This window comes from Cuculus canorus, chromosome 12 (genome assembly GCF_017976375.1).
Source record: "Cuculus canorus isolate bCucCan1 chromosome 12, bCucCan1.pri, whole genome shotgun sequence".
NCBI lineage: Eukaryota > Metazoa > Chordata > Aves > Cuculiformes > Cuculidae > Cuculus > Cuculus canorus.
Window position 1 is genome coordinate 22,227,472 of NC_071412.1, and position 27,967 is coordinate 22,255,438.

A 27,967-nucleotide genomic window follows, 5' to 3' on the forward strand; every position below is an offset into this window, starting at 1 on the left:
GCCTCTGGGTATATTTTTGTCGTTGTTGCATTTCATATATTATCCAGTTTCACATTCTCATAGGATCAGCAATGATAGAGCAACTCATTCTCAACTCTTAGTACAAGCGAGACAGCCATGGTCATAGAATACTTAAAGCACTTCAATACCAAGCAATAAGATGCTAAAACAAAAATTGCACAATTTCTCATTTACTATTGCCTGACCAAGTCATCATTACAGAACACAACCCTTCTCTTTCAAGCTTTTAAACTAAACATTAACTTATCTTACAGGATTACAATTTCTCTTTAATAATAATAATAATATTAATTAATTGCACACAAACACACAAGAAATTCTTCATGATGCATAAATATTTCCTTATTCCACATGGTACAAAAATACTCGTAGCTTTTTTTTTTGTTCGGTATTCCCAGAAGGATGGTGGATGATTGGGCAGGACTGGATGCTCTCCAATCGGAAGGAGGTGGAAACAAAAAGGTTCGATATTATTTTACAGCCGTTCTATATATAGAAGTCTGAAGAAGGAAAAAAAAAGTACTATAACAACCCTGACTTTAAAACAGGAGGAGAATGGCTGAGAACAAAAACCCAGTGCATCGAACTTGGAAAAAAAACAACAAAATACATGTTTCAAATTCTTCTGGCCGTACTGGGGAGGGGAGGGCAGTGGGAGAGGGGTGAGACAAGGACAGTTGGTGTTTCTCAAAGCCAAGTCTTCACTGAAGCAAGATGCAAACCTTGATGGATCAATCCGTCGGGCCGCAGCCCGTTGCTAACGGTTACACAAACGCTAGAACAAACAAACTTACACTCACACAGACACAAGTTAAGTGTTTAATTCATGCCAGAAAACATGCAAAACCCATTGCCTTTCGTTGCCTTCAGCCGAGCTGCTGGGGCGGGGGGAGCCCGGGAGCGAGCCCCCAGCTGGGTTTCGGCACAGCTCGGTCGGGGAGGATGCCCTGGGATGGAGGGAGGGATGGAGGGAAGGAGCGAGGGATGGAGGCAGCTTCACAGTCCTGGGAGGGGGGATGCCGGCAGCCCCAGAGGAGCGAGCCGAAAGCCTTGTCTGCTGGCCGCAAACCAAACCGAGAGGAGTCGGAGCCATCGTCCCTGAAACAGCCCTCCACGGAAAGGCAGGGAAGAGGAGCACAAGCCGAGGAGACGCTGCAGGAGAGGAGCTCCGGTGAGTGGGGCTGCTGTGATCCACTCCCCAAGCGGCACTCACAGCCCCTTCCCCATCCCAGGGCTCGGGGGGCTTTCTGCTCCGGCTGGCTCAGATTTGGCACTGTCACCCATTGATGTAACCCAGTCGCATCCTTTGGGATACAGCAGGCTGAGCCCAAGCTCCCGTCCTCCTCCCCACGAGCCCAAGGACAAGCAGGGCAAGAACTCAGCTCTGAGAGAAATGAGTTACTTACTAACAAACTAACAAAACTGACGAGACTTCCATCCTTGCTGGGTAGCTTCAGAGGGAGGGTACCAGCGCATCTGGAAAAGAAAGCCATGCCAGAGGTCCGTGATCCGGGATTATTCCAGCCAGAGCCCAAACCTCCAGCTCCTTCAGGCCACGTACAAGTGCACTACACAAAGTCATCTTCAGCAGGGGAAGGGAAGCTCCAGGAGGAGCCCCAAACACTACTCGAGCAGCATCCCAACCTGAGCTGCACCACGCCAGCACTGCCCAGCTCTAGTGGGTCCTGCAAGGACAAGGTCAGGCTCACCAGGCACTGGGACTTGGCCAGGTCCTTCCTTAAGGAGCACAGCAGGATCCCACATGCCCAAGAAGAAAGCAAACATCTCATCTCAGGGCTTGCCTTAGCTTCTCAAGTACCTTCCACCTACTGGTATAGCCAGAAGACAGTCCCAAAGTTCACACCCAGCTCACTACCACACACAGAACACTTCCGTTCAAGACGGGAAATCTCCTTGCCACCCAGCTATAAAGTTCACCAGTGCAGAAGTGTGTACAAGGACGAGCTCACTCCCCCCCCTCCCCCCCCAAGTTTACATTTCCCCACGTCCTCAGGCAGGGCAGAGGAAGCTCACTTTGGGTATGTAGCACCCCAAGGTGGTGGCCACTCTGCCCTCAGGCAGTGGAAGGATCCATCTTGAGGCCACACCTTTGAACCAGACCACCTTTACGTGACATAGAGGATAAGAACCAGCTCATCAATCACAGAAGAGACTCATAGACTTCTCTAAGCCATAACCCAGCCATCAGAAGAGGCTCCAGACAGACAACATCAGAAAAAAAATTTTCACGGAAAGAGTCATTGGGCACTGGAACAGCTGCCCAGGGAGGTGGTCGAGTCACCTTCCCTGGAGGTGTTTAAGGATCCGGTGGATGAAGTGCTTAGCAGCATGGTTTAGGAGTGTTAGGAATGGTTGGACTTGATGAGCCGGTGGGTCCTTTCCAACCTGGTGATTCTATGATTCTATGAACATCACAGGAAGGCCTTGGTAAGGCTGCAAACTAGCAAGACTTGTAGGCTTCCCTGGCAGGTCATTGCTGCCACATCTACTGCTCCTTGCTGAAGAACTGTTGGATGGGGACCCAGCAAGAAGACATGGCAACAGGAACTGAAGAGACACTTTCCAACATGTCAGTAGATGCAGCAAGCTGCCAACATGCAGAACAGCATCAGACACCCAGATGTTTCCATTCAGTCTGCAAGACCGGGACGTCAGGTTGGGCTGAGTTAGCAGCTTCATGCCTGAGCGCAGCAAGAGCTGCATCTGTGCCACTTGGCTGAGCACAGACCCAGCAGCCAGCGGAGCTTGGTCCTGCTGCCGTGTGCAAAGGAAGTTGAAACACAGCAGCCATTGGCCCTCTCCTCCATTCCCAGCTGGTGGGAAGAGAGCTCAGCCTCAGTGCTGACAAGTGCCAGGAGCAGCTGGGCTCTGGGTACCAGTGCAACAATGGGCTTTCCTCCAAGATGGGTAGAAAAGAGGCAGAACCCTCCTGGAACCCAGCATGAACCCTTCCCCTTACCAGGCCATCCTGGCAAGGCTGTCCCCTTGCCTGAACAAGTCAGGCTAGATGTTCCCCTCCCAACCACCTGCATCACTCCAGTGCCAGAGGGAAAAACCCAGCATTTCCAGGCTATCTCCGAGCCCAGTGCATGGCACTCCCCCGCTAAGAGGGATCCTTGGCCAACGACAGGCAGGCTTGCTTGAAGCCAGGTCCTGGGTCAGTTAGGTAAAGGCAGAGTGTAGCCACAGTCAAAGCCTCTAAAACAGCAAAGGATTTGGAGCTCAAACCCCTACACAGCCAGTGCTCTGCTGTCATGCTGGCAAGGGCGATTCTGCCAGCCTCTTTCCACCAGGGCTCATGCCAGAGTCTGATCTCTGCTGCAGGCTGTAAGCTTGCAAGACCCACCAAGAAAATCACTCCAGGCTGAGATGACCAAGCACTGGATGCCACACACAACTCCAGTCTTGCTGCAAAGTTCTCCACGAGCAGAGGCACAGACCTGCATCCCCAACCCCAGCTGGGAGACACCTCAAGGGGCTGCACGAGGGTTTTTGGAAGAGACAGAGCCGAAAACCACCCCCAGAGACCCAGTCACAGCCCTTGGATCATTCTCCAAGCTAGGCACATAATCAGTGGGTGCCGTCAAACCCTGCTCCCTTTACTCCTGTAAGAAGCAGAAGACATTCCTCCTTCATGCAGAGACATGCAGCAAACTGACAAGACCTTGACGCTGCAGCCTCCTCACAGGAGCTGGAGGGGACAGTGAGCACAGGCCTCCCAGATGGCAAAGCTGCCCACAATGGCCAAGTCATCCCTCCACCAGAAACCGAATAACCCCAAGCACGAACTCAGGGACCTTAAGACCCTCTTCTTGCGATGGCTCCTACAGGGAGGAGCCCTGCAATTTCAGAGGCTCTGCCACAGCAGGAGCCCCTCACCAGCTTAGATCCGCTGGATCCCAGCTCCTGCTCAGGCAGCAGAACACATTTGAGTTAGCCAAGCACACTGAGCTGGTTGGACTACTTGCCAGGCACCTTCAAGGCAAACGGATGTCACCAAGACATCTCCCAGCTGGCCCCGTTGCTTGCTCCATGACACAGCAGCCAGGTGCATCCCACTGAGTCCAGCCTCAGGTGGAGGCAATCAAGGGCAGGGAGTTACCCAGACCTTCCTCCCCGGTGAGAGGTCCCAGCTGGAGGGGTTCAAGGCCAGGCTGGATCGGGCTTGGAGCCCGATCCAGTGGGAAGTGTCCCTGCCTATGGCAGGGGGGTTGGAACTGGATGGGCTTTAAGGTCTCTTCCCATCCAAACCATTCCATAATTCTATGATCCAGGCCACACTGCCCCGGGGCACGGTCATCTCCTCACAGCCTGATGCAGGCAGCAGGATCACCGACAACTTATGGGGCCACCACAGCAGCCTCCAGTGCAAGGACAAGGGTTACTTGCTCCCCCTGGCCCTGTCACTAGGAGGTGCTTTCTCAGCAGAGCCACATCTCAGCCAGCTGTCCTCCTCCCCGGCCAGCATCTCCCACTCCCACACAGCTCCCCTCCACAGCTGGAAGTAGTTTCCTCCTGTCAAGCAGCAACAGGAAACTCCCTCCGCATTCACAAGGCTGCGAGTTCACAGCCCCCAGAGCCACCTCCATCCCACGCCAGGCTGGGCGAGAGCGTGGCAACCGTGCACATGCAAGACAGCCACCCCCACCCGCTCCTCAAGCCTGGTGGCTCTTCATCCCCTCCTCAGGAGATCGGAGCCCACCTTTGCCCCACACTCCACCCCAAGCCTGGCCAGAGGCTCCAGCACCTCCACCTTCAACAAGAAATCCTGCTTTTCTTTCCTAAAACAGATGCCATTCATAGCTCTGGCTCAGAAAATCCCCCACTTCTGATGGTCCCTCTCTCCTTGTCTTCCTCCCACAGGTCTCTGATGCTTGTAGACACAAACCCAACCAGCCTGGCTCGCGGTGGCCCCCCAGCACAGCCCCAAAGCCACAGAGGCTCAGCTTGGAGGCTGGTGGGAGCTCTTGCAGATACGATGATCCTGGGTACAGACCAAGGCTCTGACACGCTGGCAGGCATGTTGAGCGGGCACAGAGAGGAAGGTGGGCACTGATCCATCCTGTTGCTCAGGAGGGGCCTTTCAAAGGGCGTCCACCCTTTGCCTTGTACCTCCTTGGGCCTTGAGGCACCCCATACTACAGCTCGTGGAGACATCTCGCAGGGAACAAGCATCTCCCTGGCTCAGTCAGCCTGGTGGCACCCAGGCAGTCACTTGCCCAAACAGAAGCATTCCAATAGGAGAGAGTATTTGAGGATGAGCACAGCACCTGAGCCCACACCAGCACATCCTCTCACATCCCCAGTTCTCAAGGGCCAGCACCGCATCACAGCCACGAGGACCCGCCCGCGTCCATCCACAACTGCGGCCACTGCTCAGGATGCTTGCTCTGAGCCAGAAAATCAGAGAGAAAGCTTTTATTGTCTACTGACCTCCCCTTCCATCGATGGGCTCTGCCTCAACTCAGTGCTGGGAAGCCTCAGGGTCCTGCTAGGCTGCTCTTGCACCACCATCACCCAGCTGTGATCCAGGACTGCTCCTTTCACTCACTACCTGCTCAGGCAGGTCTCTGCTCCAGAGGCCTACTTCTTCCACCATCTCCTCAAAGCCCCCAGAGAAGGCAACAGCAGCAACAACATAGAGGCTCTAAGGGCCTCTTGGGCAGCTCAACTGCAGAAGTACCAGCATCTGTGAGCTTCCAGCCCATACCCTGCTCCCTGCCTTGGAGGCACCTACCACAGACAGTCCCTGGGTACCCAGCACATCAGCCTAGTCTCCTACAAACACCATCTTTACTGAGGAGCTTCAGGAATGTCAATAGCCTCTGGTGTCTCCTACTGCCCACCTGGAGCCTGGCTTAGAGGCACTTCAAAACAAGTGGCTTCACATCAGAGATGCAGTGCGGCCCAACTCCATCACCCAGGCAAACAACAAAATTGCTCACCAAGGCCAAGACAAGCTGTATCATCTGCTCTATGCTTGTGTCAACCTTTAACCATTTCCCTACGAGAAGGACTCTGCATATCTCTGGACCTCCCAGTCTTCCAAGGGCAAAGGCAGACCTGGGGCCCCCCATCCTCGATGACTTCTTTCCCAAACATCACTACCACACAGAGGAAAAAAAAAAAAAAAAGTCTACCCAGAACCACTGCAAGGAGCCATCCTCCCTACCAACCAGTCCCAGACCACCTTCCCTCTTCCCAAGCTCCCGGTTTCCTATGCTGCTCCCATCTGTCCCAGGCTGCCGAGACCTTTCGTTACAGCTCACAAGTTCCTGCCTGTGCTTTCAGGCTGCAAGAGAGAAGCCAAACTCCATTTCCAGTAACTGGAGAGGAAAGAGGTGAGATTAGACCCCTGATGGAGGGCAGGGTCTGTCCCGGTAGGCAATTCTGGAACAAAGTGACCGCCAAGTGCTATTGTCTAAGGTGCCCGCTAGAATTTAGTTGTGTGCTATCACTACCACGTCACTCACCTCCCCCACCGTGTGCCAGGAGTGAGGTCAAGGTGTAGTTCTGGTTGCCCTCAAAGGGTTGTGTGGTTGGGGAGAAACCAGGTTTCTTTCAGACTGAGCAGCAGGGTTGTCTCTGCCCCAGCTCAACCGGGCTGCTCCCCTCCCACCAGTGGGAGCTGGCTGAGTCTGGCTCAGCTGGAGGAGTTGATGTAAGATGGTGCCATGCTGTGTGCGCCATGTCATGTGCTGCCAAGTTGGAGACGTGGGTTAGAAAGAAGGCCTGGTATCTCATTCCCCAGGCTCTGGTGGGTGGGTAGCGTGAGGCCCATGCACTGGGTTGCCAAGGAGATATGGGCTACAGAGATGGGCAGAAGCTTGCAAATCCCACGGTGCACCTTGGAGGAGAGATGGTTACCTTACCAGTCTTCCCAGACGTGGCTGCCATCATGCTTAACACTTCTAGGAAAGGAGCTGCAGAACAGCCACTCCACTAGCTGCAATAAGGCATCACTAGGGCGTCCCATCTCCAGGGACAGCTCTGAGCTTCAGGGCTAGCCTGCGCTGGCATCATGGCTGGAGTTCACTAGGGACATCAAAGGAGGGATTTGAGAGAGGGAAGGCAGATGGGACAATCTTAAAGTCAGTGGAGTCCCCACAGGTAGAGTCCCTTAGCAGTGCAGGGTCAGGCCACGGTCTCATCTACAGCAGCCTGGAGCCTGCCTGGAGCATCACCACGGCACGGTGGCAATGAGAGAGCAGCCATCAGTCCCATCTGCGAGCAGCTTACCAACAGCTCCCAGCGGACGAGCCGAGGCCAGGCCAGCCTCATGCCATGTCCTGCCAGCCCTCGGGGGAGCTCCTCAGGAGGTTGCATGGGTGCATCATAGAGGCCAGCCACCTCCTCTACCACTCTCTACCAGGCTTGAACAGAGCTGTGAGGGGATCAGCACTTCAGGTTTAAATCATTTGCAGTAAGCTCCCAGCTTGACTGCTGCCTTAACTCCATGCCTGTTCCAGGACTGAGAGCTACAGAGCTGCTCGAACTCTGGTCATCCCCATGAACATCCAGTCTCAGGAAGAAGACCTGCTGCTGTCCTGGAGAGCAACCCCACACCTCCACAGGGTGACCCAGATCCACCAGTGAGAGCAGAGGGCTCAGCGCACCAAGACCAAGGTTACAGCTTTTAGCCCAGTTTGTGAGCAAAAGTCATCCTGGAGACTTGCTCCACCCTGCCCAGCTCTGCGAGGGCTCCAGCTGAGAGTGTGGGCAGCTCCAGCCCAAGTAATGTTTAACTCCATAAAACTTTATTGGTAACATATACTGCGCCAGAATGTCTCCCTGCGAGGTCACCACCAGCTCAAGCACAATACAGCAAGGAGCAGCTGTAACTGCTCAACCACCCTGGCTGCTGCTATTCAGAGGAGACCTGGGTCTGGCCATAGCCACGGCCTAGGAAGACTACGCTGGATCCCTAACAAAGAGGGACACATCAGTCATGGACCTCCTCAGGCAGAGGGTCCTACAGAGTCACTTTTCAGACTAGAAGACCTCTTTTAAAGCTGAGCAGTCTCTCCAGAACAAGTAGCTTTCCAGCTGGAGGGCAGGAACTAAGACCCCAGAGGCAGAAAATCTGGCTGAAGCCCTCCTTGATACCCTCTGCTTTAGGAGAGCAGAGGTTTTCTCCTCCACCATAAAGTTTTGATGCCAAATCCTTAAGCTCAGGGACCCCACGCAGTCACTGATGACGATCTTTGAACAACCTGCAGTAATGGTTTCAGCTCCCTCAACCACCTCAGCCACACAAGGGACGGAAGATATCTGCTCTCCTGGCATGCCTGGGAGCAGAGCATACTTAAATACTCCTGTAGCTCTGGGCACTTTCAATAACTTTTGGAGAACACCAAGGAGCTCATCCCTTCCAAGGGTCAAATACTTGGAAGAGCAGCCTGGCTCTGGTGGTCCTTGAAGAACAAACGAGTGCCTGGTCCTGCCCCGGGCCCCGCATACTTCTTGACTACTCTGCAGGAGCTTCAGCCTAGCGGTAGCTCACCAGTGGAAGGGCAAAAGCAGAAGAGGCCTGCGAGTACGTGAGGGCCAGCACAGACAAGGCCAAGAGCTTGCATCCATCTGGTGCCTCCAAACCACATTTGGGAAACAAGCTTGGCTTGAAGCTGGGCGAAACACTTGCAAGAGGATGCCAAGGGATCAGCCGAGCTGACCGTCGGGCAGGTGGACAAGGGACACAGCTCTTCATCCTTGCATTTTAAGCAGGGAAGAGGGGAGCTAAACCCCCTGCTTGGCAGGACAGGGAGAGCAGAGGTTGAGCTATGATGCTCTGAGGTTGAAACCCCCCACAGCACTCCTGTGGGAGCAGAGACCGCAGCAGAGCACAGCGGGCTGGCAGCACCCAGCAAAGCGGGGACAGGGGCTCCAGGCTCTCCTCTACAAGTGCTCCAAACCAAGCACCTTAACGCAGAATCAGGACACATCTTCACTTTGGCTTTCTCTCTTTGCATTTCCATGGTTTCAGGGACTTGATGCTCAGCAGGGCTGTTGGTCTTGGCACATGAAACCATTCCAGTGGCAGACCAGTACAGGCATCCCTACACCTCCAGCTGTCGGCAAGTGTTCCCTGGGACACCAGGCAGCTGGGTGCACCCCCACCAGCATCTCCATAGGCTCATGCAGAGTGACCCTCTCTAGCCTGCCTCCATTGGCCAATGCTACCGGCCCAGAGCTCCTCACTGCGGCAAGGCTCTGGCCGCCCATCTCCTGCAGGACACCTCCCTCCAGCTTCACGAGTATCTGAGTCGCGTGGCCCAAGGGGATTCCAGCTGAGTCCCTCAGCTTCAGCACCAAACTAACCCTGTGAATTCCAGGAGGACATTTCATTGCTATGCAACCTCCTCACACATAGCATTTCCTCCCAGCAGTCCTACACCATTGGTCACAGGGACCAGCAAAGCCAGCCAGAAACTGAGCCCTAAGGTTCCCTTCTCTGCCTGCCTCTAGCAGGGAAGCAGACCAGACCAGCAGGGTCAGAAGTCATCGCCCAGCTCCGATGGCACTTGACCTCTTCCCTGTGGTTCGTTCAAGGCTGGGGTTGCACTTCAGCCTGGAGAAGGCTTTGCCCAAGAGCCAAGGTGCGGAGGCCAGGGTCAAAGCAGCCAAGCAGAGACCCATGGGAGTGAGCACTGGGGCAGGGGAGAGCGGACAGCCTGGTGCTTGGCCCGGGACGTGGGGAGGGACTCACCTGAGCGTGAAGAGCAGCAGCCGCAGCGGCAGCCGCCGGGTATGTGAAGGCGGCATGGGGGATGGCAGGGGTTAACTCCGTGGTGTAGAGCGGGTAGGGAGCCCACGCTTCAGGGGATGCGGGAATAAGAGCCGCTCCAGTCAGGTCATCTGGACAGGAGGAGAAAAGGTGACAGCAGCTCAGTACCTGGACCCAGCCGGTCCTTTCCACTTCACACCTACAAGTGTTTTAACGGCATTGCTCGAGCTACCAAACCCAGCTCTACTCTCTCCACACTTCCAGCACTGTCCAGAAGCTTTATCAGATGTCTGCTATTCTCCTGCAACCCTATCATGCTTCATGGACAGGCTCTGCATTTCCAACCCCAAACTGAAGCTCTGCAGTGCCAGCCCTGTGAGGTTTGAAATACAGCTGCTCCTCTGGCCTCCCAGCCTGGCCAGATGAGGACAGGAACATGTTCCATCACTGCTCAGCACCCCACAGGGGCTTCGGCCACGTGGGTGCAGACACACAGCACATGTCTGGTGCCACGGGATGGCATGGCAGGAGACAGGGCACTCAGCATCACCCAACAGTCTCAGCAGGGCCGCTCGCCCCACCAGGCTGAGGGTGCCTGGCACAGGACTGGTTCTTTCTGCTTCACACCTACTTTAAAGGACTTTAATGGTATCTCTTGAGCTAACAAACCCAGCTCTGCTCTCCCAGCACTCCTAGTGGTGACCAGAAGCCTTACCAGATGCCTGTTATTCTCCTGCAACCCCAAACCCGCTGGCCTTCCTGACCTGGGCAGATTGCAGCCAGAGCACGTGGGTACTGTTTCCTTTCCACTCTGGCAGCATTCCCAGTGCTGGGCATCTCCCAGGCTGGACCAGCCATGACCTCAAAGTGTGTCCCAGCATACTCACAGGGGTCCCGTGCAATGAAGTGTGCGCCCAAGGCAGGGTGGATGTTGGTGGGGTTTGGTGTGGCCATCAGCTTGCTCTTGGCCATCTTTGTGTTGGCTTTAGCAAACTCTAACCGCAAGGTCTGAGGGTTCTCTGGGTCAAAGCGTATGCCCTGTCACAGAAGAAAGCACAGGAATCTCTCAGAGGTGAGGCTTCCAGTCCAAGAATGGCTGCGTCCATTCATGAAGCAAAGCCCAACCAGGAAATGAAGGCCCATCACACTGCAGAGATTTTTGTCACCTCTCTGCAACACTCAAGCTCCCACACGCTTGTATTTCTATGTTTAGTTACTCTAGGACCACCTCTGCCAACACAAGGGACAGTTTTGCTCCTTACATGCAGTTCAACAGTAGCAATGGCTTCCGAAACTGGTCAAGAGGGATCTGTCTGCTGGAGCTGGTATAACCCGATCTCTACTGGAGTTCCTATGCGTGGTGCTGCTACCAGCCTGGGCAGAGGCACTAGTGCATCTCCCAGTGCCCAAGGCAAGGTCTTCAGCAGGACAGAACCTGTCAGCACGTTTCCCTGCCTAGATCCCATTAACTTTTGCAGGGCCACAGGGTGGAAATAAGTTCGGGCTGTGCTTGCTGTGTTGACCATCCAATGTATTTGTCCTTCAGCCGCAGCAGTTTGGAAATGCTGTGAGTGTACTAGAGAGCCTCTTCCAGGCAGCTTTGGCTCTGCTTTACATCCTCCTGGGGGAACAGCATGGAAAGGCTGGTTTCCTCTCTTTCTGGCTGCACAGGTCAGGGGTCCTTGTCTTGACAGGCTGGATTCCAGGACAGGGACCTGCTCTGCTGAACTGCCACACATTTTCCATCAGGACATTTGCTACAGTGAGGCTTTAACAAGGCCACTGGAACCACACAGGACCCACAGGCAACTGGACAGACCCTAAACCTTCTTCACTGTCCCCTGCTGGCCTGGTGAGCTCAATCTAGAGCCTCAAAAAGCTGAGGCTAAACACAAGCTGAGCGCCAAACACCTCACTAGGGCGTCTGCTTCTTGCCTTACGCGTGTATATGTGTAGGAACCACTTATGGCCCCCATCACCTCTCTTCTCACCTGGGCTTGGTTCCCCAGAGGGGACCGGCCAGCTGCAGCTACTCCAAGCCAAGCTCAAGTCATGCAGTCAGCCTAGGATGAGCCCCCACCTCAATGCTCAGTGCAGACAGCAGGAGGAAAAGTTCCTCGAAAAGAAGCTCTAACCACTCCTCGACACATGTAGGAACCAGGGAGTCCTCTCAGTCCACAGCTCTCCTCCATGCAGTGGGAGCGTTTAATGGACAAGGAAGAGGATTGATAGCCTGGATCCTGTTACCGGGCACGCTGCTCAGTGAGGAGGGGTACACCAACACCAGGAGTAGCTGTTCTTCTCCCACACCCTCAGAGGCCCCGAGCAGCGTTCCAGTGGTCAGGAACTGCACCTCTGTGCATCCACTTGCTCAGGTGTGTGTGTGTGTCAGCCTCAAACACCTCTCCTGCTTCCGTGGTGGGATGCTGCAGGACCACGGACCTTCCACACCTGGGGACCCAGCTGAGACACTCTGACTCTTCCCGTGCTATGGGCAAGCCCAGCACTGCTCTAGCCCACAGTCCCAGGTGGGTGTGTGACCCCCAGCCTTCCCCAGGACCTCCCATCACACCAGTTTACTCACGTTCAAGGCGTTCTTTGCTGCTTCAGCACCAGCCCGGCTGTCAAAGGTCACAAAACCGACTGGCTAAAAGAAACAACAGTGATTTCAGTTTGGAAGCCTCTTCCAGCTCCTCAGACCACTCTGCCATCCCCTCCACTCCAGACAGCTTACAGCAAGCAAACATATAAAGCTGCAAAGGGCCCTCAAGCTGAGCTTGAACTGTCTTGGGCCATTGGCCCAAGATTCCTGCTCTGTGTCTGCTCCCACCACACCAAAATTCCCACACATAGGAACATGGCTCACCCTGGTGCCCTTTGTGGGCAAGGGGTACCCTTGCTGTGGCAACCACCGCCTTGATTAGAATGGGACTGGTGGAGGTTTCTGGCACCACAGGGATGGAGGCTGAAGCACCAGGTCTCACCCAGCCCATACAGCCCTGGGCAGCAGTAGGAGATATGGAGCCATTCAGCACATGCTGAGAGCTGGCAGACCCAGCTGTATACATGGCGCTGGACACAAGCAATGCTTTACATAGTGAAGTGGTACCTGTCCCCCCTCCCCGGGCTCTCCTGGTTTTCTAGGAAAAGCCAAAACCACCCAAGGTGGAAGAAGGAGGTACCTGCTTTGAGGTTAGCTTGATCAGTGACCCTTCATAACCCTGGAGAAGAGAAGAAAGCAAGTCAGTGTCAGGTTCCTGAAGGAGCCAAGCTACAACCAAGGCATGACAGGACAACTCCAGGAGTTCCTGCAGCACCAAACCCTTGGAAAGGCAGGGTTTTCAATAGGAGGAGGAACATTAACACTGCTTCTCTTTCCCACCAGACTGAGACTAGTATCTAAGGACAGAGCAGGTATTTCTGCCATTCTGTTCCTTGGGGAAGAAATCCCATTTTCCAGCTCTTCACCAAGGCTCCTAAGACAAGCACTCTATGCTAAAAGAATGCAAACAAGGGAACCCCGTTTCCTCCAAGGACAATCTATTATCTTGTAAAGGGTGGACAGATAAGGGATCAGGACACATCCTCAAGGAAGGGTTGACCAAGCAGGCTTGGAGACACCATGCTTTCAACAGGCTCCCCAGGAGGCTACCCAGCTGAACACACATGGGGTACCACACTGGTTTCATACCAGTTTCCTTGAGCGAAAGCCTACCTTTCCCCTTCACCCTTGCCTCCCTCTGACAGAGATCTTTGATGCAAAGTTGGCCATAAGAAAGAATCTTTCCCACCAAAGACCAAGTCTGATTACCTTCTTACCTTGAATGGTCGGAAGAGTAGATAGAGCTCTCTGGGCTTGATGTCCACAGGAAGGCCACTGACAAACAGCGTCCTCACCTAGGAGAGAGGTCAACGAGGTCTACTGAAAAGAGATGCTTAGTACCAAAGCAGGAGTACAGAGCACAGTCCAGAAGCTGGGTCCAGCAAGAGTGAGACACCTTGCACCAGAGGTGGCCTATCAGGCACTAGCCTTTCCCTACATCACAGAAGCATTGCTCAGGATAAGACATACCCCCAGCCCCTTCCTCCCTTCCACAAAGGATCCAGACCTTTACAAAACTTCAGACTCCAGCAGAACAGCACAGCATATGGCCACCAGCCCTACGGTCCAGACCTCGGTTCTGAAAGACACCTCACCACTATAGACACACCTTCCAACTTCTGCAAAAACACCCTAGAACATCACTGGGAGGATGATTTTTGGGTCCGTTCCAGCTCTGTCACCACACACATCACACCCTTGAGAAGTTGCTCCTAAATCACCTCTTACACATTTGCCCTATTGCACCCAGCCAAAACCCAAAGTTTTTGGGTTTTGCACAAAGTCCATGGAGGCCGTTGGTCTTTCCAAGCTGCAGAAGTCAGGTACCAGGTCCAAATGCATTCAGCAAAAACATAGTACCAGAGGAAGAGTTTGATAAACAGGCTACGGAGGTATTCATGAGAGCTTATCATGAATAGGTAGGAAGGAGAAACAGTGTTAATGGTTCACAGTCTGGGAGAACTCAACGCTGCTCAACAGTCAGACTATCATGGCCACCTTCCCTCTGCACTGGGGGATGTCAGCCAGCAGTCTGTTTCCAAATGAAGCAGCACAATCATAGAATCAGGGAATGGTTTGGGATAGAAGGGAACTCAAAGCACATCCAGCTCCACCCCCTGCCATGGACAGGGACACCTACCACTGGATCAGTGGGCTCCAAGCTGCATCACATTGATGAAGCTGCCAAGACTTTTTGTAAATGAGTAGAACTCTGGAGAGGGAAGTTGGGCACAGAGGTCACCAAGACACCAGTCAGCATTAACAAGGAGGAGGAAAATGCAAGCACAGCTTGGCTAGCACTAACAGACAGGGGAAGGAAGAAGGAAGGCTATGGAAATAAGATGGAGCCTCCTGTTCCTTGATTTTCACAGCATGGGGATACCACCACCGAGCCAGGCCCAAACCAGCCACGAAGTGGTCCTGGGACAGCACTGATGCCCAGAGGCTCAGAAAGGCACCACAGAGCACCAGGCTGCCAAACACAGCAGGACCAGAAGCCCTAAGCCAGTGCCCACCTCCTGGCCCTTTTCCAGTCAGGAACGACCCATCACATTTGCAGGGCAGAAGCACTTGGCTCAGTTGTTTCCCCTTCTCCAGGGAAGGTGAGCTGTCTTCAACACCTCATTAAACCTCCTCTGCCACCAAAGCCAGCAGCACATGCTTGCCCTGCTCCTGGGCTGGAGGCAGCAGCCACCTGAAACCAGAGGAGTATGCAGAGCCCCCTTCCTCTGCAGCTCTTCAGGGGCAGTTGGATTCAAGACTCCCCCAAGCAGGGAGGTTTCCCCCGTTTACAGATGGCACACACCTCCTTGAGCTCTTGTGCCCAGGGCAGGTCTGTCTGTCAGGGCAGAGACGCCCTTCACATCAACTCTGGGGGCGGGGGCAGCTTAAGCCCTCCAGGACAAACAGTGATGATGAAAGTCTTGGGGTCCTCTATCCCTCTTTCTCTCCCTGCATGCTGAGACTAAGGGCTGCCACCACCCCCTAAGAGGGCACAGAGCCCTCCTCCAGCCTGGTGTCTCTCAAGAGCACTACAGAACACAACCATGGAGCACCCTTCCCTCCAACACTGGCATCTTTCCCATTCCCTGGTCCCTCAGTTCAGACGGTCCTACTGTACACTGCAGCTTTGGCTTCGCCCTGCCTAGAGGAGCCGGATGTCATCTGCAGCACGGCAGAAACAATTCCCATGACCGGGCTCATTCCTACAGTCTCCCCACCCAGCCCAGCCCATCTGATGCCTCGATGCACCACTCCAGGGCCACCTCCTGCCTAGACGGAGCGGGCACTGGCATGGGCTCTCGGCTTGCTGGCCGCCTCCAAGACTTTGGCACTTGTGCTTCATTGAAAGCTGCGCGGGGCGCCTGCGGCACATTCCCAGAAGAATGCAGGGCCATCTCTTGCAGGGAAGGACTGCGCCGAGTGCGGTGGCACACATGTGCTTCAGCCACGTGAAAGCACAAGCCCTTTTCAATATTTCAGGATCCGAGTGTGTTCAGACCCCAGAATGGATGTTTCTTCCAAGCAGATAGAAATCCGCATCCCTGATGGTTCTCTAAGTGGTCCCGTGATGTGTTGCTGGGTAAGTCCTTACGACAGGCGTGACAGAATGGAAGCGGCATGGTTGCTTGGGGAAGGATAAGTCAGCTACTCAGAGCCCTTACAACAGCCCAAACAGAGCAGTGCGGGTGCCCAAGAACACTCTTTGTCAGAGGGAAAAAGCCCCTAATGCCAGCCCCATAAATTGCTGCCAAGGACAGGAGCAAGAGACCTCTCACAGGCCAAAAGCTTCCCTCAGCCTTCAGGTCTAGTGTGTCACCACACACAGCATTGGAAAGGGGATCCCAGCCAATCCACAGCATCCACCAAGGGCTGCCATTGCCCCGAAGAAAGCCCGAGTGATCCCAAATGCAGCCAGTTAACATCTTCAAATAAGGTTTCCCCAGGGTACCAAGACAAAATAAGGAAGGTTGCTGCTCAGAAGAGCTTGTGAGAAGCAATGAGACCAAGTGGTCTGGCAGATTTCAGAGAAGCTGTGGCTGCCCCATCCCTGGAGGTACCCACGGCCAGGTTGGATGGGGCTTTGAGGGGCTGTAGCAGGGGGTGGAACTGGATGGGCTTTGAGGTCCCTTCCGACCTAAACCACTCCATGATCTCTGCAATTCTGCACATCCCTAAGTGATCTAGAAAAGGGTAAGGGGGAAGGGAGCCCAAGTTATTCAGAGAAGGTGAGGCTGATGAGAGACCTGAGTGATTCATTTGAGGGACAGATTGGGGTAAACCAGGGGGAGATCGCTTCTGAGACCAGGCATAAACATGGGATGAGCAGCAATCAAAAAGCAATGGAGATCTGGGTTATCCTACAGGAGAAAAGCAGGAGGCAACCTGCCAGTCTGAGCACCTGATGCACTGTGGGTAGCCCTGGCCCAGCCTCCTCCCCGGGCTCCCAACAAGACAGAACTGTAGATGAGGGCAGCAGAGTCCACACAATATTCTTTAAGTGGATTAACCAAACTGGGACTCTCTGGTCACCCCTTTGCAGTCCTGCAGGATCACCCAGAGCTGGTGAGCCCAGGCTTCCAGCCTTGCACTCAGCATGCCAAGACAGGGAAGGCTTCTACTTGCACATATTTGTCCTGCTTCAAGTCCCTGCCACCAAACACCAGATCCATGCGGATATCCAGCCTCCCCACAGAGCACCTGGAAGAGCCGCAAGACAAACTATCCATCTGGGATCTCGAACATCCAGGATCAGGAACTGCCTCAGCCAGCCTGCACATTCAGCAGGAGCTTGGAGCAGACACAGCAGATCCAGGAACACCTTGTCATTACTCTCATTGTCAGACTATGCCACTCGAGATGAGACACTGGGTGAGAGCAACCCCACATCACCCAGATCCTGGATCTGGACTGGACACAGGCACGGGGAGAAGCGGGGCAGAGAGCAGCTCTCATGAGGACAGCCCAGCAGGGTCACGTTTTCCCTAGGGAAAATGCTTCCCCTTCCTCATTCCCGTGTCCCCAGGGATGTCCCTGGTTCAAACACCCGGCAGAGATGGAGGAGAGCCACGGAAAACACGAGTTGTGCCAGGAGGGACAAGACCATCGAGGCCATCATCGAGAGGGAGGAGTCCAGCACAGCTTCCCACACTGAGGGAGGAGGGAAGCTCAAGGACAAACTCATTTAGTGCTCAAGTCCTTGGTGGCTCTAAAGCTCCACAACTGTGTGTCCCAAGGAGAGGCACCTGGTGCCAGCACAGCCGGGCCCTCAGCATTGAGGTGCGAAAGGCACCGGGCAGTAACACCTGCCTCTTCCTGCCCCAGCACTGCCAGAGGGCAGCAGGGGTCTCGCAGCACCCACATACACCCCTGCTTTTCAGCAAAAGCTCTTGCTTGGAGTGCCTCGCAGAGCCAGGCGCTGCCTCGCAGCCCAGCAAGGGTCAGGTCATGTCAGAAGCGTTTGATGCAAAGGCATGAGCACGCGGTGAGGCCGCTCCGACAGCTCTGCAGCGCTGGGGCTTTGTTACAAGGCTGCTCCGAATCCTCCCACAAACCAGCGAGGCTGAGCCTCCCCTCCTGCCAGATCAGCCCTTGCAGGCTGGGAGAGCTGGGGTTGTTCAGCCTGGAGAAGAGAAGGGACACTTTAAAGGAGATTCCAGTGATGAAAGGGGCTCCAGGAAAGCTGGGGAGGGGCTCTTGATCAGGGAGAGCAGGGACAGGATGAAGGTAACGGTTTTCAGCTGATAAAGGGGAGATTGAGATGAGATTTTAGGCAGAAATGTTTTGCCGTGAGGGTGGGGAGGCCCTGGCCCAGGTTGCCCAGAGCAGTGGTGGCTGCCCCATCCCTGGAGGGGCTCAAGGCCAGGTTGGATGGGGCTTGGAGCCCCTGATCCAGTGGGAGGTGTCCCTGCCCATGGCAGGGGATGGGACTGGATGGGCTGTGAGCTCCCAGCCCAGCCCAAAACATTCCATGATCCTATGATTACCCACAACCCTGCTTTTGCCCACCTGTGGCGCCACTGCAGCCACCCAAAAACCGTGTGGGTCCTAGGACCACGCTCCCAGCACCTGGACCACACAAGCCTTCACCACCAGCGGTCAGGAGACATCAGAGAACAGCTACGGCAGGAACTTGTTCTAGCGGCTCAGCCACCTAGTGCTGCTGGACACTCCTCCTCTCCAGGAAGCTCCATGCCATTTTTACTTGGAGACAAGCAATCTCCCCATGTCCACACCAGTACGTCCGCCAAGCCTCCTTCCTGTGCCACCAGCAGAAGGGAGCCCCACACCATCCTGCCAAGGCCAGGAACAAGCTCTGCCACAGCATCCCAAAGGCAGTGCCTGCTCCAGCCAGCCACCTTGAGGTCCCAGCAACTGAGGGGTATGGACTACAGCTTCTCCGATGGAGAAGATCCCAGTGGGTGCCTCTCGGGCTCCTGGGGCCACTGACAGAGCCCTGGCCTTGGCCACTGTGGCACAGCTCAGGCCACTTGAGATGCAGCTCGGGCCACTTGACGCGAGGCTGCTAGAATGCAGCGAGGCTGCCGGCTGCTCCAGGACCAGGACTTATAAGGCACCGCAGCAAAAGCAGGGAGGTGAGCTCTCAAAACAGGGCTACAGGGAGGGAGACACTTGGAAGCAGGACAATACCCTCATCCCACTGCCCCTCACGGGATGTGGGGCTGGGGGGGCTCCTGCCACTGCGCCAGTGGACCCGGACCAGGGCAGGTTTGCTCCTCCACACATCAAACTCCCAAGAAACCCCATGGAGGGGGAAATGAGCGGAGAGGGATGGCTGGACTGAGCTGGGGACAGCCGGGCACGAAAGCCTCAGCACCACAGAGCACGCCTCCAAGGGGAAGGGGCTTGCTGACAGGCTCATTCACTACTTCGTGCCTCAGTTTCCCCTCTCCAGCAGCAGGGAGGCTGCCAGAGCTGGCTGCCGGCTTGCAATTCCAGCCCTGGCAGAGCTCTGAGGTCCTCAGGGCGGCACTGAGCATCAGCGCAGGATCAGCCCAGGAGCTGCTCCAGACAAGAATCCCAGAGCAGCCACAGCTGCAGGGCATCTCCCCCACACGGGAGTTGCTCACACATCCCCAGAGGGGAAAGAAGGCCTCAAACCTCCCCTGGTGCCTGAGGCAGAGGAAGGCTGGAGGCATTTCCTTCTGAAATCAGCCTTTGCACAGAGGGCACCGAAGGACCACCATCCTGCTCACCCAGAAGGAAGGAAGGCAGGCTGACCACCACAAGCCAGCCCAAGCGCACATGCGTTTGTCCCCAAGGCTGGGCATTCCACACTCCCCAGCGCTGCTGTCCCCACCAGGGCGGAGGCAGTGGGGCTCAGCTGCCCCTGCGGTCAGGGCAGGAAGGCACTGGGGCGAAGGGGAGGCACCAGCCCCTGCCCAAGGGAGCAGGAAGCACATGGGCACCGATAAGTCCAGGCAGGATGGGGTAGTACCCAAGAATAGCCCGTGGCCCCGGTGAGGAAGCGGAGACTCCCCGCTATCAGGTCCTGTCCCCTGCAGGATCTGGTGGAAAGGATGGCACCCAGTGGAGCCCAGGCCACAGCAGGGGTCCAAAGCTGTTGGAGCATTAGAGGCCAGCGCTGAGGCTCCCAGGAGGTTATTATCTGGACAGAGCCGCTCTCCATTTCAGGGAGACACTGGTTGAGTGTCCCCAGGCTGCCACCACAGCCTTCCACCTTACGTGGGGGCTGCTAAGGTAGGAAACGTGCATGAACATCACAGCCAGCTCGCTGAAGGATGCTCATATCCACCCTCGCGACACTCAGCTCACTGCAACAAGCCCCAAGTCCAGGGACACAACAGCACCTCTGCCACCCTCTGATGTCTGGGGACATACAGACGCTTTTCACCATCAGCTGGAGCCATGGACCTTATCCTGGGGGGGCAGGGGAACCTACAAACCAGCTCCCTCTGCCCACACCTAGGCATCTGTTCTTCTGGCAGAAGACACAGAAGGGAGACAAGTTCCTGCCAGCCTCTGCCCTGAGCAGAAGACATTGGTCTGGCTGCAGGAACATCACAAAGTACCTTCTCCCCCCATGCCCCGAAGCAAACACATCTGTCTCTGCATCGCTCTACCACAAGCAGGTTCCTCAGCACTTTTCAGTCCTCCTCTGCCCACAGAGCCAGGACACAGCCACAGAGGCACACGAATCTCTTCTCAGACCAGCCCCACCACAATGCTGGCCATGCCACAGCCCCATGGAGCATGCCTGGCATCGGCACGGCCCAACACCAAGCAAGTCTTCCACAAAGCCCTGGTGATGGCGAGCTGAAAGGCTGCAGCAGATCTCAGCTGTTGCCAGTGGTTATTGGAGTGTCACCCTGACCACAAGGAGACATCTGGTGACACCAGTAGCATGACAAGCACTCATAGGACAAAGCCACCATCGCATCAGCCTAGCTTTTGGCAAGACAGGGACACCAGGCCCCTGAGGAGGGACTACGCTACTCAGAAATGGACCAGAAACACCAGCATAAGCAGCATCGTTCCCTGATTGCCTTCTGCACTACCACAGGGATCTTCCCCTCCCCACAAGACCCCGAGCAGGCACCCAACCCGTTCATTAGAGAGGGCCAATAAGAGGTAAGGCCACCAGTCCAGAAAGAGCCTAGGGAGCAGGGCAGAGTACGGAGCAAGAATGGACAGGACACAGCCCAAGCTTCAGGGCCACTGCTAGAAACAGGTCCCACACCAGCCAGCTCCCACTGCCCCCCTGCTGCAGGGAAACCCCAGAAGTTTCCTTCCTGCTTTCAGAACCTCACAGAGGAGATTGGATGGTCCCTCCAACTCCACAGCCTGCTCTGCACTTCAGGCCGCTGCTGTAGGTGACCCAGGGGAGTCACACCTTCAAACAGACCCTGGCCTCCTGCCCATGAAAGCAGATGGAAAGGACACACATTTGGGAACGTACATCCCAAACTAGGAGGTGCAGCATTACCAAAGCCTCTTCTGAGCACCACAGCAGAGCTGGAGACCCTTCACATGGGTAAGACTGCCCTACTTGGTCCTTGAGTTTCCAGCAACCACAGCCTGTGGGCAGGTAAGCTTGGACTCAATGATCAAGAACACCTGTGTGCGAGGCCAGCACATGTGGTCCTGTGCTACTGTCCACTAGAGAAACCCACCTCAGCAGCCGCTGGATTGTCTGGAGGCAGGATCCCACATCTGTGCTCTACCACAGGATAATAACTGGCCAGCCAGGCTCAAGACTGTTCCTTCCCGTAGGTCACACAGCAGAGGTCAACATCATGTCCCTGTCCCCAGGACTAGGTGCAGGAGATGATGTTCACCACACAGGTGGACAGAGCAAGCCTCAGCACCATCCCATCCTTCTCCCATGTGGCACACAGGCCTTTGAAAGCCGAAAAAAGCAGAAGATGCTGTCCTCCAGGGGGTGCGCAGGCATCCCTAGGAACATGCTTTTGACACTGATCACCTCCAGATCAGAGAAGGCTACTGGGTCCCAGACAGTGCCTGGTACCCTGGAGTGAAGGTCCTGAGCACTGTAGGGGAGGTGCTGACCTCACTCCACAGTCTATTCATGGAACAGATCCTCCTAGAAACTCTGCTAAAGCCCACAGGGGACAGGGAGGTGAGTAATGGCAGCCAGCATGGCTTCACCAGGGGCAAATCCTATCTGACCAACTTGGTAGCTTTCTATGATAGGGTAACCGCAGCAGTGGACACGGGTAAATCGACAGATGTGATCTATCTGGACTTCTGTAAAGCCTTTGACACCGTCCCCCACAACAACCTTCTCTCTAAATTGGAGAGATATGGATTTGATGGGTGGACAGTACAGTGCATAAGAAACTGGTTGGACTGTCATATTCAAAGACTAGTGGTCAATGGCTCAAAGTCCAGATGGAGATCCGTGATGAGTGGTGTCCCTCAGGAGTCTGTACTGGGACCAGTGCTGTTCAATATATATATATATACCAATATCAATATGCTGTTCAATATATATATATATCTCAATGATACTGACAGCGAGATTGAGTGCACCCTCAGCGAGTTTGCTAATGACAACAACCCGAGTGGTGCAGTTGCCACACCGGAAGGAGGGGATGTCATCCAGAGGGACCTGGACACACTGGAGAAGTGGGCCTGTGAGAAACTCATGAGGTTCAACAAGGCCAAGTGTAAGGTCCTGCACCTGGGTCAGGGCAATTCCCGATTTCAATACAGGATGGGGGTGATGCAATTAAGAGCTGCACTGCAGAGAAGGGCTTCAGGTGCTGGTTGATGAGAAGCTCAACATGAGCCGGCAATGTGCACTTGCAGCCCAGAAGGCCAACCGTATCCTGGGCTGCATCAAAAGCAGCGTGGCCAGCAGATCAAGGGAGGCGATTCTGCCCCTTTATTCCTCTCTTATGAGACCTCATTGGAATACTGTGTCCAGTTCTGGAATCCTCAACGTAAGAAGGATATGGAGCTGTTGGAATGGGTCCAGAGGAGGGCTACAAAGATGATCGGAGGGCTGGAGCACCTTCTGTACGAGGACAGGCTGAGAGAGTTGGGCTTGTTCAGCTTGGAGAAGAGAAGGCTCCAAGGAGATCTTACAGCGACCTTCCAGCATCTGAAGAGGCTACAGGAAAGCTGGAGAGGGACCGTTCACAAAGGCTTGTGGGGATAGGACAAGAGGCAATGGGTATAAACTGGAGAGGGGCAAATTTAGACCGGACATTAAGAAGAATTCCTTCACTATGAGAGTGGTGAGGCACTGGAACAGGTTGCCCAGGGAGGTTGTGGCTGCCCCACCCCTGGAGGTGTTGGAGGCCAGGTTGGATGGGCCTTGAGCAGCCTGATTTAGTGGGATGTCCCTGCCCTTGGCAGGGGGGTTGGGACTAGATGATCTTTAAGGGTCCCTTCCAACTCTAACTATTCTGTGATTCTATTAATCATGCTTCAAAGCTGAAGCCTTCACTTGAGGCACTCTGAGGTCCAGGACAGGCAGAAGCATGTCTTCACAATCCAAGTAGCAAAGTCTTCATGACTTGTCATGGTCAAAACCAGCAAGCCCAAAGGATCTTCTGGCTCCAAAAGCCTTCTAATACCACTTCCAGCTACCTGACTTCTCACAGTGCCAGTTCCTCTAGCAGAGGCATGAGGAAAGACAGCCACACCTGAACCACTCTTAACTACCTTCCAGGTATCTCCAAGGGCTTCCTTCCTACTTTGAGGATGGGAAAGCAGAGGCCTTTGCTAGTGAGGGAACCTTTGAGTTTGGCCCTTCATAACTTCTGTGGGCATCACAAGCAGCCTCTTTGTTTTGAGGGCAAGTAGGGGAAGCTCTGCTGGGCAACTCCTCAAATTAGCCATTTCTGCAGCTGGATCTTGTTCCAGGACCAGCTCCACAGGCAGGTAGCAGGAAGAACTGTTACCCAACAGTTACCGTGAAGACCAGCTGGGATACAGGTGCTCAAAGAAACCTACTCACATTTGAAACTTCAATTTGAAAGAGCAAGAAAGGAGAAGGAAGCTCATTTCCAGTGTATTTACAGAGGCACCAGGACAGGAGGAGATAACAGGGTGATTCCCACATCCCTCCCCCAGTGAAAGCAGCCCATTGGTGGATCAAGAGGAGGTTTGGGAACACACCAGTTCCCAGAAACTCTGCATGCATGGTCACTTCAGGGTATTTGCTCAGCCAACAATCTGTCACTAACAGAAAGCTGCATCTAACACTGAGGGGACTTCTCTGATGCATGAAACAGCTCTGAAGGACCATCCTGGTTCAGCCAGGCCAGGCACACGGGCAAATGGTGCCCGTAACTACTATGCCCTCAAGTTCTTTGTAGCATAGAGCCACACCACACTGTTGTTTCACTGCAAGAGTGATATCAACCATATTTATTTCACATCAGAGCGCCAGAATCCATGAGTGCAAGAGGTATCTCGGTCCACTCATGCAGAGATTACAGAAATCAAGAGATGCCTGGCACCAGTCCATGAAGCTACAGACACCCAGCACGTACCACCGGCTGCTTACTAGCAGCTTCCCGGGGGGGTTCTGGCAGCCCCAGCCCCCAACAGCTAAGAAAGGATGAAGGCCTCGCTGCTGAGGCAGTGGTCTGGGAGCCGAGAGCCTTCTGCCTCCCCTCACAGGGCAACACTGCAGCCTTGTCATGGACCAGCAGGGACGAGGACCCTCTCCTGCCACAGGAGACAGGCCCACAGAAGCCAGGGAGCTTCCCCTGACCCTCATCTGGTCTCTGCTCACCCAGCACCACCTCACGTTTAACGCTTTCCATGTTCAGCAGCTCACTATGTCCAAGCTCTACCACGACAGCAGCAGCCATGGAATTGCATGCAGGCGCTCAGGACCGGCCGCGCCATCGTTTGGAGGGACAGGACTAAGAGAAAGGATGACCAGAGACCTCAGCTGCCTGCTGTAGGCACCTGTGCAACCAGCTCCAGATTTCCCCTGCTCCCGTTAGACCTGCAACCTCCCAGGAGAGGAAGGATGAGCTTCCAGAGTAGAAGCAACACTTTGGACCAGCCACCCAAGGCAGTACACAGTGTCCTCATCGTGGTACAGCCAGGAACACCACACGCGGTGCCTACGGCGAGCAGGCGAGCTCCTGCGGCTGCAAAGAAGAGCTCTGCCTGCAGTGGAGATGCGCAGCACCTACCTCTCGGGAACACCAGGACACGGGCTGTCCCGCAAAACCACAGCTGCCTGGAAAACTAAACAGCAGATAGCAGCGAGCAGGGAGGGAGCGAGCACGGGGAGGTGTCTGGTGAGGAACAGCAGGGACTGACATTCGGCCCTGTTTGTTTAACATTCCCGCTAACGACCTCGAGAGGAGCGAGAGGCATTCCTGTCCTCCTCCTGTCACCGTGCAGGAAGAGGCTGTGAGATCCAGGGTTTACAGATAAGATAAAGGGAACGGCTGAATTTGAGAGCTTCGCCCCCATATCTGGGGCGCACGGCACCCTTCTGCAAGAGCTTGGGGGGGTGGGGGTGGCGAAGCAGGCTGGGGGGAATGCAGGAATGTCCGCACTGTCAAGATCCAGCAGCGTTATCACATGGTGTGGGAAGATATTCCAGCACACCCTCCTACTTATGTTGGGACCAAGGGATTCAATTTTACCCTAAACACATTTATTGCTCTGTATCAAGAGGAGGTCGAGGCAAGAAACATGCTGAGACATGGGATTAAGCCCCTCATGCCATGCCAGGACCCCGAACACAAGGTCACTCCTTGGGCCATCATCAGATTATTCTGTGGTGAGGAACAACTCCTAGTCAGCCAGGAGGATGTATGAGAAAAAGTGTTTGCAGGGCTCCCGCAGGCTCAGAGTGGCCACCACAGCGGCCACCCAGCAGCTCAGCACCCACAGTGTTATTTGTGATAGATCTGGCCAGAAAGAGGGCTTTCCAACAGCATCACCGACTGGGACACCCCTCTCCCAAACATTCCCAGCCACCTCCAGGCTGCTGGTCCTCTGCTGCACCCAGCGAGGCTGCAGACCATCCAGCAGGATGGGATGGGCTGTTCCCCTCCCCACACACAGCCAGAGGTGGCAAAACAGAGATCAGGGGCTGCTTGTGTTCTACTCTTCTCTGTTCCTCAGTGATGCAATCTTTAGTTTGGTTTTCCAGCCACCAAGCACCACTCCAGGGAGGAGCAGCTTCCAAAAAGAGCTTGCGGGCTCCTAAAACGCAATACCCTCCAGCACTCAACTTTGCCAAACCACCACCCGCCTGCAACCCGCAAAGCACCAGCCCAGACAGAGCAACAGCACTGGGATGCACCAAGCAGCATCGACCTCAAGTTGCTTTGCAGGCCAGTGAATAATTGGATCAAGGAGCCGCATCGAGTCCTCTGCGCACACATGCACATCCCATGAAACCCCCTGGTACCGAGCCTCCCCACACCAAGGAGAGCGTATGGGGCTCCAGATGCCCCATCTCTCAACCCACCCACACCAGTGCCACTAGCAAGGCTGGGATGTGGCACCAGGAGCATCACAGCCTTGTCCCATTGCTCCACATCAGCCCTGCTCCGCACAGGGGAGCGAAACGCTACAGCCACCGCCTGCCAATCCATTCCACCCCATCACCCAGGTCCCCCCATGCCATGGTTGAAGCCCAGCAGGCGTGATGGCCCCAGGACAGCTGGTGCATGGGGACCGTGGGCCCCGGTGGGTGGTGGAGCAAGCCAGGCGCCATGTTGCGGCGACGCGAGCGCACGGCACACTGGAGGAGAGCGAAGGGAGGGGGCAGAGCACCTCCTCGGTCCCGAGGGCCGGGGGTGGAGGACTGCAGCAAAACACTGCCGAGGCCGGGTGATTTCCGGCGCCATCTCCAAGATGGTGACCCACTGCACCAACGCCTGCCCGAGGGCCACAACCAGAGGTGCCGTAAGACAGCGATGCTGCTGCCCAGCCAGCGCTCCGACAGCAGGAGGGCAAGTGTGCAGGGCTGCGAGCTCGACTACTGACAAGCAACCCTCGCAAGCCCCCCCAGCACAAAGTCCAGCACCATCCCAGTTGTAGCCCTCACCAGCCATGACGGGGAAGGGGGCTTGGGGCAGGGCAGCCCGTCGCCCGCTGCGGCTGCCGGCACGTGGGGAGCAGCACCACGATCCGGCCTCGCAGCTCCCGCAGACGGGGCAGGGCTGGGGACAGGACCCCGGTGCCCTCGAGCGGGGACCAGCCAGCGCCCTGCCCGCGAGTCTCCCGCTCCCACAGCCGTTCCCAGCCCCGGCTCCCCGACGGCTCCGTACCCCGGCCCCCAGCTCCGACACCCCGCCCGCTGCCGTTCGACCCCGGTCCCCGGCTCCCCGATCCAGCCGCGCTCCGTCCCGCCGTCCCTGGCTCGATTCCCGGATCCCCACTGCCCCGGTGCTCGATTCCCGGATCCCGCCGCTGCCGTGTTCCACTCCCGGTTCCCCGACGCCACGGTTCCCCGGTCCCGCGGTGCTCAATCCCCATCCCCCGGTCCCGGTGCTCGATTCCCGGATCCCGCCGCTGCCGTGTTCCACTCCCGGTTCCCCGACGCCACGGTTCCCCGGTCCCGCGGTGCTCAATCCCCATCCCCGGTCCCGGTTTGCCCGGTGCCCCATCCGCGTCGCCGCGGTACCCTATCCCTTGAGCCCTAGTGCCCCTCCGCTGGACTCCGTCCCCGGTCCCCCGCCACCCGAGCCCCGGTGCTCCACCGCCGGTCCCGCAGTGCCCCGTCCCCGCCGTGCGCCGTCCGGGTGCTCCAGCCCTGATTCCATCCCCGCCGCCCCGTCCCGGTCCCGGTCCCTGCCGCATCCCGTCCCGCTCCCCGCCGCACCTCCTCCTCGCCGCTGCCGCCGCCGTTGCTGTGCTCGGTGTCCTTGCCGAGGTTGCTCATGGTGGGTGCCGGGGTGCGCTCGGGGGTGCGGGGGGCGGTGTGGGGCTGCCCTCCCGGCTCACATGCGGCGCCCGAGGCCGCGTTAAGGCCGGGCGGAGCAGAGCGAACGAGCCGCAGCTGCGGGGCCGCCCACCCCCGCCCCAGCCCCGGGGCCGCCGCCGCCAGCCGGGACCGCCCGCCCGGGGCCGCCCCCGCCGCCGCCGCCAATCCCGGCTGGCCC

The 27,967-nt window shown here is 55.9% G+C and overlaps 1 protein-coding gene across 4 annotated transcripts; it reads right to left on the reverse strand.

Annotated features, from left to right (window-relative positions):
• RBPMS2 (RNA binding protein, mRNA processing factor 2) lies at positions 1-27,910 on the reverse strand. 4 transcript variants are annotated; one of them, XM_054077606.1, is made up of 8 exons: positions 27,688-27,910; positions 13,586-13,663; positions 12,949-12,987; positions 12,351-12,413; positions 10,654-10,804; positions 9,749-9,897; positions 1,428-1,497; positions 1-521 (listed from the first exon to the last, which is right to left on the reverse strand). In XM_054077606.1, exons 1-7 carry the CDS (start codon positions 27,745-27,747, stop codon positions 1,435-1,437), a joined length of 603 nt encoding a protein of 200 aa, XP_053933581.1. In that variant the 5' UTR covers positions 27,748-27,910; the 3' UTR covers positions 1-521; positions 1,428-1,434. The 4 variants fall into 4 exon arrangements, with proteins under 4 accessions (XP_053933581.1, XP_053933580.1, XP_053933578.1 ...); XM_054077605.1 differs by having other exon boundaries at positions 1-1,325; XM_054077603.1 differs by having other exon boundaries at positions 1-1,173; positions 27,688-27,909.
• Between the last annotated feature and the right edge of the window lie 57 nt (positions 27,911-27,967).